The sequence below is a fragment of the Hermetia illucens genome, chromosome 4, assembly GCF_905115235.1.
Source record: "Hermetia illucens chromosome 4, iHerIll2.2.curated.20191125, whole genome shotgun sequence".
NCBI lineage: Eukaryota > Metazoa > Arthropoda > Insecta > Diptera > Stratiomyidae > Hermetia > Hermetia illucens.
The window spans coordinates 56,033,713-56,046,562 of NC_051852.1; the positions used below are offsets into that span (position 1 = coordinate 56,033,713).

The 12,850-nt window shown below is 35.4% G+C and overlaps 1 protein-coding gene across 14 annotated transcripts in view; it reads right to left on the reverse strand.

Moving 5' to 3' along the window:
- Positions 1-1,259: 1,259 nt before the first annotated feature.
- The window catches only part of LOC119653500 (homeotic protein female sterile-like), a 47,616-nt gene continuing 36,025 nt past the window's right edge, over positions 1,260-12,850 (reverse strand). For 13 of the 14 annotated variants that reach the window (XM_038058140.1, XM_038058137.1, XM_038058150.1 and 10 more), the window contains 3 exons: positions 6,129-7,804; positions 5,588-5,750; positions 1,260-5,519 (listed from right to left, as the gene is read on the reverse strand). In XM_038058140.1, coding sequence (XP_037914068.1) covers positions 5,454-5,519; positions 5,588-5,750; positions 6,129-7,804 — 1,905 coding nt within the window. In that variant the 3' untranslated portion in view covers positions 1,260-5,453. The remainder of the gene's footprint in view (positions 5,520-5,587; positions 5,751-6,128; positions 7,805-12,850) is intronic. The other variant, XM_038058145.1, reaches the window with a different exon arrangement.

The window sequence follows — 12,850 nt, forward strand, 5'->3', positions numbered from 1 at the left end:
CTCTCAAACGGACAATCCAAAGCAACGCTTTGGGTTTTAAACAGACTCAACTTGTTATTAAGATAACAGAATCAGGTAGTCAGCGTTATGGAAACCGCTTTGTATACACAGGAGATGATACTGGTAGGACAAACTTTGAATTTTTACGGGACACAACAAATAAGGTCCGGTGGACAGTCAAGATCGCTATTGCATTCTTCATTGGTATTGGTTCTCATTTGTGCCATGGGGTTGTAAGACAAATTTCCCAGCTTGATGCCAAAATCAGTCGTAGGCGGCGGCAATCCGCATAGTATGGCAAAATATCACTTTAAAAATTTTCAATTGGTTCTGGCTTGTGCAATGCAATAACAGATGAGCAAAAAGCACCGTTTTTTTCACTAGTTTCACCTCCTGTGTATAGTCTTTTTGCTTCTCAAACATATTGATACTAGGTTAAATGACATGTCAATCAAGCAATGAGCATAACTTCTGAATTGGGATAAGGACACCATTGCTAACAGAGGGTGAGACCATCTGAGCGAGTTGTATTTCGAACTGAGTGCGTTTATCCTGGAACAGTGTCGCAATACAAAGAAAGACACGCCGAATAATAATTTTCTTTTATTTAACACCATTGCAATTTTCGTGTAATGTTAAAATCATAGTTTTCAGTTTTTGTTTAACTCGTTTAAATTTGTAGTCATGTCTTCATTAAATTCTTTCAATCGCTTTGTTCACATGTTTTTTTTTACATTTATATGATAATCGTAATTAATTTTTGAGTTTCATCACATTAAACTGTAGTCAATTGATCGAGCATTCAACCTGCCTTTTGAAAGCTTTCATGTGTTACAGATCGTCACGTATTTTCGCCAGCGTGCGTTTCTCGTGCTAATATTTACTTTTATTATTAATATTGCATTACATCTAGTTATGCAAACCGTACAGCGTTTCAGTTGCTATTCAAATGGCGGTGATAATATTATTTCCACTACACAAACAAACGAAGACCATATAATTTCCCTAAAAAGTCCCAAGTTAAAAATTTCTTTTTAATGAATGTCACATTTATGCTTTGTATGCAGTATATATATATATTACACGTTCACTGAAATTCACCTTAGCATCGGCTGATCATGATTTCTTGGTATTTACAAACATCGGGAGCAAGATGATTAGAAATATGTAAGGAGTTTACCGCAAGAAAACAAACTTGAAACTTCATTCGGAAGGAAGAAAATATAAGAAACGTAGTCTATTGGAGACAAAACAAAGTCTATGTTTTTCTGTAATTTATTTTGTATTCATCTGTTAGTCTAATGATGATAATATGTTTAAATTTTATCATACAATCAACAAATATAATATTCTGTAAACAAAATCGTGTAAATCTACATGATTATCCAAGTTAGTAACGTAATACATAATTTTCCTTTCATTCTCTCACACTGGACAAGCAGTAAAAATAGTCTTTCTCTATACAATCTTTTATTTTGTTATTTTGTTATTTCCTCTTAAGTTTACATTTACTACAATTTATTCAGTTGGTTTTTGTTTCGCATTTGCGATAGAATAGATAATTCTTATAGATCTTAAAATAATTACATACATATATGCATAATGTAACGAAAAGTAAATTCATGTATTGATTTATTGACTTTGCTTCAAAGTGTTTATTGTTTTTGTTGATTACAGTTCCAAGAATTACAAATTAACAAATTCTCTTATTTCATATCAAATAGTTGTGACTTTACTCTATTTCAAATATAAAGACTTTGTTTACCCATCTCGCAATTACTTCACTCGAATTATGCGTGTATTAAAAGTTGTTAATTCTTGCTACTACCATAGTGATTAGTTAGGTATGAAAGAGACATTTAGTATATTCATTAAATTGATTGCTCATGTGTTTTTTCTTAAATACTAAGCTACTGGTACTGTTAGCTACATTCTCTTGAAATCCCTATTTTACACTATACAGTTATCAGTGAATTGTGAATGAAAACACTTTTGACGATTTAAATAATCATATAATAAATTAACATCGTCATTATATAAATTTAATAGAATTTTCTAAGTTCCTTCAATGAAAAGGTTCTTTCTAGTAGTTTATGGTAACTCCTATATAAAGCGATCCAATTTTATCGGAGTTTTCATAACACGGTAAAATTTGTTACTCGTTCTAATCGAAACGCATGTTAATAGAAATATCTTACGTTTTACAATCGAAAATGATACACTTTTATTCACCGTTTATTGATCGTGTGCAGGGCGCAGATTATCAGAAACTGATGTATTCAGAATATGAAATTTGAGATAATACATTTCAATATAAAAGTAGAGCAATGAATTAAAAGGTCCTTACGGTGCCAGATATGGATGAAATAAGAGTTATACCCAACACTGGAGTAAAATTAACATTTATTATTTACTCCACTTACCGAATTATATAATACTCTGGCCTGAGACAACAGTAAATGAACTTTGCCGGCGCACGAATCTAGGGCGCCCTGGGGCTATGGGACGCAGAACAATAGAGAAGAGTGTGAGCTCCTCGGAAAGTCCTGTTGTCCTCACGATTATATGTGAATCTGAACGAATTATATTTGTTGGACTGATAAAAAATATAACACAATTGAGTTAGATACGGTATGAAGTCGTAATATTTCTTGTTTCTGCATTAACATAACTACTTATTCAAGTTATTGGAAGTAAAACAATTACTCATGCCCCTGTCTGCAACTCAACGATATAACCAAGCGTTCAGAAGAAATAAATTTGCCACGGTAACATACATGTTAAAGAAAGAAATAGAACAGGCTACTGAAAAAAATGAGCAATCCAAAAATTTCACAATTTTTTTTCTTTTGGTTGCATTTATTCTTTGCTCTTTCATTGAACACACTTGACATTAAATAATGCTGTTGGAGGTGTATTGACTTTGAGCTGACTACACTCGTATATAGAATATAGTCTATTTGATGCTTTCCTTAACAACAATTAGATGGAAAATATATAGTTTTATTTGAGAACTGAGACAACATTTTTCTCCATTAATACGAAAATATTTTTATGTTGGAATCTCAACCTAAAAGATTGCATATAGCTTTCATAATATAAGCGAAGAATTTTTCGTGGAAGAATAGTTGTATAAAATCAAATGTTGGGATCCATGAATGTATGCTCTCAAAACCTTCTTAGATGATAGTTGGTTTACAATGGAATATGACTCGAGAATAATGTACTTTCTCTACACTGTTGTTACAACATTTGGCACAATAGAATACTGTGCCCATCATATAACGATGCACAATTTCTACGAGGGAGGTGTTTTAGGGTGATCAATTTCTTCACACGAACTACTCATCGAAGCTGGAATATTACGTGGAACAGGAGTAAGCAGAAATCATTTGAGCGGATTGTATCTCCAGAAATACAATGCTTCCTTTCTATATACACCTTCTTTCAAACAGATCAGAGATCAGTAGTACGAGCGATCGACTTATTTTTATAGCTTGATCGCTCGTAAATCATAGTCGTCATAGCATGGCCTATGGTATATTCTTACAACTTTTTTCAAAATTTTCCCATCTACCGACTAGGCGAAATAGCAAATTTCTTTAAGTGGCCCTGGTAATTTATACTGAGCGGTTTAAATAACTTATCGGCAGAGGTTGAAGATTGTAATTAGAAGCAGATTCTGTGAGCTTAAATAGGCTTCGCTTTTTTGTTTTCAAATTTCATCTAATCACTCTAGTATCATTACCAAAAGTAAATATGAAGCACACTTCCCAAGGTCTACAATTTTCTTCTCATAAATTTGTTTTCGTATTCGATACTCACGATACTATTTGACAAGATGAAGACACCCTAACCTGTTCCCAAATCCTCTCAATAGCATATTTCCCAAAACTAAAGGGGAGTGGAAAAATGAGGACTCTTCACAACAAACATTCTTAGGTGGAGGAGAATAAGACACTTGGAAATTATGGACTGCAGAGTACATATGATTAACGGTGTGTTTACAATAATCACAAAACTTTTATTTCAATTCACCCCGAACCATTTTCAAATGTAGAATTCTCGAAGAAATAGGAGTAACGGTTCAAGTAAAATAGTTTTCATTTCGTTAAAGTAAAAAAACTGCTCAATGAAGAATTTAAATCATTTTTTCAAATAAAAACCAGAAGATTTCTCCAGAAACGATTTGAATTTATAACAGCGCATTGGTGAAGCTACTGATAGTGGAATGCACCAAGATTCATATCTCAATGGGTAGTACTGGCTTTCACTTGCAAAAAGATAAACAGTCTTCACGCCAACTCTAAGCCAAACCAGAAGCAAATGAACATTTTCGAGTGTACCATTAAACGTATTTGAAAGTATACAAACCCAAATAAATTTTTACAGCGGAAAAGCCACCACCAAGAAACTCAATGTAAATGTTCCCAAATATAAGTCCTACTATTAAGGACGATATACCATATGTAAAAGTACCCCTGATGATATTCTAGTGTGTGATTACACATAATAAAATAACTATTCCTAAATATTTCTTAACTTCGTAGGGTCTATTTGAAAAATTTTAAGTTAAATATTGACTCATTGCTATAGAAATAATTTAAATCCATTTTTCTCAATTATCGTTTCTATTTATTGTTTTCTTTCTTGTTCTTTTCTCACATCGGAAATTTTCATAATTTAAAAAAATCTAATTAAAAAACTATATAAAATTAAAATAATGCCTATATACATTAATTGTTAAATTAAGGAAATGAAGATAATAAAGAATTTATGAAACTTGCTTTTTAACAACCAAGACAAAAAGTGAACATGTAAGAAAAACTATTTCTTTCGTCAATGGTCGCCATTTTTCATTTGCACACCACCTCCTCATTTTTTCATTTTAAAGTTCTTCGACATATAATTTATTTGCGTAACCTAAATTTCATGTTTACATATCAAATAAGAGGTCTAACTAAAATTACATTTTTTACCTACGTTTACATGTTTTTCTCCCTTATTACTCAACGTGTTATTTATATTAATTTTTTATATATTTTTCCTGATTATCACAAAATTAAATAGTTAATGTTCTCAGCGAATCATATCATAAAAACAACAATGCCTTTAAATTCTATCATATAAAATTAAATGAAGGTTTTTCGACAATGATGGTAATTAGAAGTATCTTTTCCAAGTATTTCTACGTCTCTAAATGTTCCAATGATGTACGCAATCCTCGTTTTACCGGCTCCGATTTATATTTAGAAACAATGATTATATTGACATGAAAACGGACAACCACAAGTTGCAACACGCCTAATAGCTTGATTATTGCATCACTCTTTTTTCCTGCTCCCAACTTCAAGAGAGCTCATCGGTGGTTTTTCCATATATTATTCATAATCATCTTTAAAAACGAAAAAACAATGGTCGTTTGTGTACCGGCTTATTACTCGTAACAAAGTTTACAGCGATTCTTCGAACGCCGCCATTAAATCACTCTGCATATTCATATCGATTTGACCGGCCATCTAAATGATTACGCGAAAATACAAAAATAATCAAAAAATTTATTATTTCAAATGCAAGCTTAACTTACCGCTTCTCGTCGTCTCCTCTCTTGTTCCATACGACGCAATTCTGCTCTTTTTGCGGCCGATCGATCTGTTTGTGCAACCGCCGCTCCAGGCGATCCTCCGCCTTGAGGAGATGCTTTTATATCGTCAACACGGCCAGGAGTTGGGGGATCATGAACACTTTTCCTAGTAAAAAAAACATCATCAGCAATACACACTAAATTCTGTACAGACACTCTTATTTTTTAATCTTTCCAGTTTCAATTCACGATTTCTTCAAAAATGGACGAAAATATTCTTGTACAATAGTAAAATCGCTATTTTCAGCGTGAATTGCAACCAATTCTTCGAAAGATCAGATAATGAGAACCATTATCAGCTAGTGGCCAGCTAAGGACGCATAGCCAACAATTATGAAGCAATACAGGGTGGAAGATGTCAACGAGACGTATCCCTTCTTTGCCAAATAAACCTGACTGACATACGCAATCATGAACCATGGATTGAAACTGTAAATCGAGTCGCAAATAAATTCAGCGTAATTGCTACCATCAATTATCATACCTTCCATTATCCAATTCCGGATGTTTATTTTGTTTATGTTGCTCTTGCTGCCTCTTCAATTCCTTTTCTGCCGCTTCCTTTTGACTACGCCTCAACTCCTGCAATTCTAATAATTTTTGTCGATCCATTTTTTCTTTTGCTTTATTCCGGAATTGTTGAAATGAATCCATTGCCGGTTTCGATTTGTTTGCAGTCGGTGTATTTTGTGGTGAACCTGCTGAGGCCAGCGACGACCATGAACTGGCATTCTTCAAATTTTGTTCATTGTTCGATGCTTTGAAGGCTTGCGCGAAATTCGCTCCCGCCATTTTCATATCAGGAGGTGGAGTCATTTTCTTATCGGGAGGACTAGGCATCATTGATTCGATTGGTTTAGGAGTTATTAAAAGTCTTTCTTCTTTTTTCGAACCGCTACTAGCCGAAGTAGATAGTGGATGCATCAGAGATTGAGGTAATACGCCACCTAGTACACTATCATTCCGATTTATACTGTGCGGCAACTGGTCAAATATCGATGGAATTCCCGACATACTTGGTAGAAGTAAACCGTTTCCGTTCTGCGGCATTGCATCCATTAGACCATTATTTCCACTAATATCCATTCCAACGAAACCGTTATTTTGAATACCTTGTTCTAGCATAGAGAAATGATTTAGTCCTTCTAAACCAAGATGCTGCATCAAAGTCAAGTGATTACCGTTCATACCGGCCTCTGCCTTCACAAACATTGAAGACATTTGCGCTAACAGGTCCTTATGGACCGCCTGCTGTGCCTGGCTACTTGGAAGGCTATTCAACTTGTTTCCCTGAAGATTATTCATATCCGCCTTGGTAGCTCCTCCTATTGCGGGCTGTTCAAGAGATGCAAGTGATTGTTCAACGGGATCATCAAATTGCATTGTGGGTTTATTATTTGGTCCTATTGAAGTCATGGACAGTAGGGAGGATGATGCTGTGTGCCCACTTGCCATTAGATCGTTGTTACCGCCAACAACACCACCCCCATTACTGCCCATAGATGTAGATAGTGATGACGGTATCGGTTTAGTTGGCATTGCACTCGATGCCGAGACTTTCATACCACCGCTGCCGGTCCCACTCCCATTATTTCCACCCATTGGGGATGGATTCTGATGCGCAACGGAATCTATCCCAACCCCATCTATTCTACTTGCCGATCCTGACGTTTCTGACGCCACAACTATTGAGTTTGTCACACTGGTTGTCGCCAAAGCACCACTAAAGTTTGCATCTATGCTGTTAGAAGCGGCACGTTTACTGTTCGTGGATTCCATGATTTTTTGTTGAGAGGACGTAGACGACGTTGAAGATGGCGACGGATTCGGTAAAGGAATAGTAGTATTTGCCGGCAAATTATTTATATTTGGGACATTGGCTAATTTGTTACTATTTTGTTGTGGTGTCGTCGTATTGTTGTTATTATTTGATGTTGGGAGTGTATACGTTGTGGTCATTGGTATCGTTACCGATTGTTGTGATTGTTGATTGTTATTATTCAGTGAAGGTGATGACAAGTTATTAGATTGGTTCGAGTTGTTATTACTTATTGTGTCATTGTTCAGAAGATTGTTGCTTGTTTGCTGTGTGGTGGCTGCATTTGATGTCTGGTGTTGTGATACAATTGGGGCTGTTGTGGTGGTCGCTGTTGGTGGGGCCTATAATAACGAAAACACGAAAAAAAAACAGTTCAATTCTATTAAAAAGTGCACAGTTATCTTAGAATAATGTTAGTCAACATTCACACTGGCTACACATTTTTCAACACGACGAGTAATTCTACATGTCTAGATTTCTTTGGGCCTCAACCAATATATCTGAATTATAAATGTAATTGAAATACAATTTTCTACCGCTCTGAATTGAAAAAGGCTAAATTTGCTCTTTCCAGAGGCCTCCCCCTCTTTTTTCGCATTTAGTATATTCACCACCATAAGTTTCTTTATTTATTAAAAAGGAGAGAGGTAAATCAAATTAATCTTTTTAGTAGGTTTCCCCTGTTCATCGAAGCTAATAGCTTCAGATATGAACATTTCTCTCATCCCATCCAGGGCATTCTAACGTCGATATTTTGTTTATCACAATCATGACCATTTTAATGTTTAAAAATAAAACAAGGGGAAACCAAAAGCTGGAAGCTTCAGGTATGAAAGGTTTTGTGTATTTCTTATATAAAGACATTTGAGTGTGGATTTGCCCCATTAGTACGTAGCACATAATATATGCATATATTATGTGAGAGCATTCACTTTCGGGTGATATTGAGTTTGATAGTTTTGAATTTGCAAGGAAACGACACATTTGACCTATTATAACTTTGTTAGTAATAGTGCGATTTCGACCATGATGCATGATAGAATCATGCTCTATGTTATAGCCTATTACTCGTGGTAATAGGATGAACTTAAGGACGGTTTTGCAGCCAATAACAAAAAATTATAGTAATATACTATTATTAACTTCATTTGAAAGAATATCGCTATATAAGGTATTTCGGAGCCTAGACACCACATAGTGGCAGCCTCTTGATTTTTTTCAGTTTTTTGTTTACTATGTTCACAGATGGATCCGAATATGATATCACGAGGTATATCACATTTAATATCAGCCTATATATATTTGGATATATCATCACGAAAACTTCTTTGAAGAAAATTCTATTATATCAACCCAATCCTCAGTAAATGTCGGGGGTTTAGATCTTTAACACTATTATAAAATTCTTCTAAAAACAGTTCTCAATTTATTTTTGTTGTAATTTATTAGTTTTATGAACGGGCATCATGTCCGTACTGTTCGACTTTTCATTTGCCTATTGATATGGAAAGTGACATTATTTTCAGTATTTACTGAAAATCTACTATCCGATATCGGTCCTCGGCCTCCCGAATTCTTCGTATACCTACTTCTCAGTTTCGCTTTCTAGATGATCGTTTACCTTGCCTTTAAATAGGTGCCTGAGAATTCATCTGTCGTCCATACGCTGTACACCGCCTACCCATTGGAGCTTAATAATAATTCATTCAAGACCGTAACGGTACACTATAGTACACTTTAGGAGGCAATGTGGTTATCAGCATTGCGCTCGCCGAGACTATTACCCTGATTTGACTAAGGTACCCATTCACAGCTGAGTCGACAGGTATCCGACATCCAGTCAAGTTAACAATAAACAAAAAATACGCCAAACCAAGGTTATCGGAACTAGTGGCAAACAGAGACTTAATTTGATACTGAGATCATTATACTGGTAAAAGTGAAAAGTCCGCCGAACCTCCATCTTTCCGTACCGTAATCAAACAAGCAGACTTCATAGCAGCCGAAATGCACCCCCAAACCATACCATGTTTTATTGATGATTATGCGTTTCCTTGTTTTAGGTTCTTGGTTCGGTTTTCGATTGTCAGATCGATTCGTCACAAAAAATGGCACTTTTCCAGAAAGATTCATTCTTTTCACGCAACCTGGCCATCATTCCCTTCTCTTCCGATGACAAATGTTGGTTTCGTCGCGATACTCTACTATCAATTTAAGAGCACTAATTTCCGATTTGCGCGCGCTTTTCGCTCAATTGCAATTGTAAAATAGCGGCTTCTTTAATTTCGAATCTCTTCTCTTTTTTAAAACGTTGTACGACTTTAGCCACCTATTGACAATCAGTAATCCGCGATACACGAATAGCACACACCTTTTGCAGACTGTAAAATGATCAGTTGACGCTGCTTAAAGTATATTTCGTTCCTCATTCTGTACCTATACTGTTTTTTTTCATTTTTCGGATATTCTGACGACTAATTTAACCATGCAAAATATCGCAAAATGCAATTATTTATGCACTGGTCAATGATAGTCATGCATGAATCATTGAACTTGCTCCCAACATGAGTGATGCGGTGAAACAAGCTGGAGCATGATGATGTGCAAACAAAATTGTTGTTGTATTTTTTCGTTTGCTTTCCACGTATTTGCTCGTTGCCTGCGCATTTATTTTCTGTCCTCTGACCTAAAAGTTATGTGGGCTTAGTTTGCAGTTTTGAAGATACTATGCTTTCTACCCACTAAATGAAAGAAAATGTGGTAGGTGTTTGTTTGACTGCTCAACATTTCGAAATTAAATTTCGGAGAAAAGTTACATTTATTTAGATTCGTTTCTAAGGAATTATAAAAATTTGTAAGTTGAAATGCATATGGCACATAGATTTCAAAAATGTTCTGCAAAACATCTTCGCCATATGATTTTGGGTACAAACTATGCATACGGCACATTGCATTATTTAAGTAAATAGCTCGGAGCTCGGATCCAATCTTATCCTAAAATTATTCCAAGCGTATCTTGTTCAAAACTTTTATCCTAATTAGTGCAATAGTGGAAGAAATTTTGTAGTAAGTGAACAAATATTAAGAGACTTTCCAAGAAGAAACTTTAAGGAAGTGACTGGAACCAAGAATGAAAATGTCGTTGATAAAGTAATTTGTTAGGTGCGAATTGATAAATTTACCAATAAGTGGAGATAAGATGAAAACCAAAGTGAAAGAGATAAATCCTCCTTTCAAAGAGATTTCTGTTGAACTCAACGCGATTCAAAGAAATATGATGGGTTTTTTTACCATAATCTGGTTGCAGACCAAAATTTAACTCAAGAAAGTCTAATATGACCCACCAATTAAAATGGACATATAATGCATCCTTACGGGAAACACCATCAGAGTCCAGGGTTTTTTTTCTTTAAGTTGTTTTTCAATGCAAAATTAATAAATTACCGATTATTAAAATAATCAACTCGGGAACTTTAAAAATGAAGTGATCGTTTTTCCCCGCGGCCCTTCATATGGAATCTGACACTCGAAAATTACTGGTGAAAGTCTATGTGGAAAGAAGAATTCATTTATAATACTATCAAATATACAATGTAGATGAAACTGTATTATTGAAAATTGATCCCAGAAAAAACATATGCTCTGTAAGAGCGATTAAATTTGTTCCTGACACGAACTACTTTTCATTGATTAAGTTGAAGAGTTTAAAAAAAGTCGGAAAATTTATGGATGGTGGCAATTATTTTTAAAGTTTTTTTTTATCATGCCGTGCCAGTAATTTCACTGAAATTATTGAACTGATCTGAAATTTTTACCACTTTTTGTACATATGTATAGTCATCGTGGGGTAAAATAACGACAAACACTCATCAAGTCTACTCTGGATCAACAGCCCAAAAGGAGAGTAGTTTTGGAATTTAAGTAAATCACAATTTCGTTGCAGCGAAAACTGAAGAGACACGATTTGGGGTCGGGAACAACCAGTTCAAAACTCTTCTGGGATCAACCAAACACTCAATTGACAAACAAAAAGGAATATGGAAAGACATCTCGGTGAGTACCTCAACTAGTGATAGATGGTAGGAAAAAAGGGAGCCACTTCCTCAATCGAAAGTAGCGGAGCATATCGGTTTGACAAACCACAACATTTCCAAAGAAAACGTAACAAACCTCAAATCGAAGCTAGCGGAGTATATCGTTTTGACGAACCGCAACATTTCCAAAGTAAACGTAACATTGGTGAAAGTGAAATACAGAAGGAATACTAAGAAGGCAGACATACAATTTACAGAACTCAGAAAGATGCACTTTTCAACAGGAACCAAAGCAACAGCCATTTCTGACTCACATACACTCGATAGGATAGGTATAATTTCATCAGCGAGACGAGTAATCTCGAATTTCGAAAAGTTTTGTTCAAATATCCGCCACTTTGTTATTATTGTACATAACTGAAACCTTTTGTTCAATTTTTTGTTTCAGACCATTTCTTGCTTACAGGATCATTGTCAATGTTCATTCATAAGTTTAGAATGGCAGTGAGAATGTCCCCTTTTGTAAAAAATAATAATAAAAAATAGTACACTTTGAGATTCTAACTATTCAATGGAAATAATCGTTGGTGCAACAACCATATTGGATCAGGACCTTGAAGTGTGCACAGTACACTATAGGAGGCAATGTGGTCACAGCATTGTGCCCGTCCGAGATTATCAGCCTGATTTCATTCAGGTACTCATTTATAGCTGGATCGACTCGTATCCGACGTCAAGTCACGTTACAAATCCCACTGTCACCAGCGAGATTTGAACCGCGGCCTTCTACATGACAGTCCAGTGCTTTAACCACTGAGCTAATCGGACGAAATTATTCAATTCATGACATCAATATCTACTTCAGGGGTCTTGCAAATTAATTCCCCAAATTAGGTCTGTTTTTTTGGAGTATATTAAACATATAGCTTCCTTAAACGCTGCATATGTAATTATTGATATTGATACTGCTTAGCAAATAAAGAAGACAGAAATCCAGAGTAATTGTTTACAGCCAGTATCAATACTTTTACCTCGAGCTCATCCTGCCGAGTCAAAGAGGGAAATCTGATTTTCGACAAAATGGGCATATTGGAGCCATGGGTTGAGTACTTCGATGAGCTACTGAACAACCAGAACATCGGCGTGTTGGAGGTCCTGCCAACTGAAGACGACGGACAAATACTGTCACCACCAAGTATAGGAGAAACAGTAAGTGCAATTCATCGGCTTAAAAATCATATGTCGCCAAAAGCCGATGGAATTACAGCCGAATTGGTTAAATATGGAGGCGACCAGTTACACCAAGTGGTTCATCAACTTGTGCTCAAGGTATGGGACAGTGGATGAAGGTAT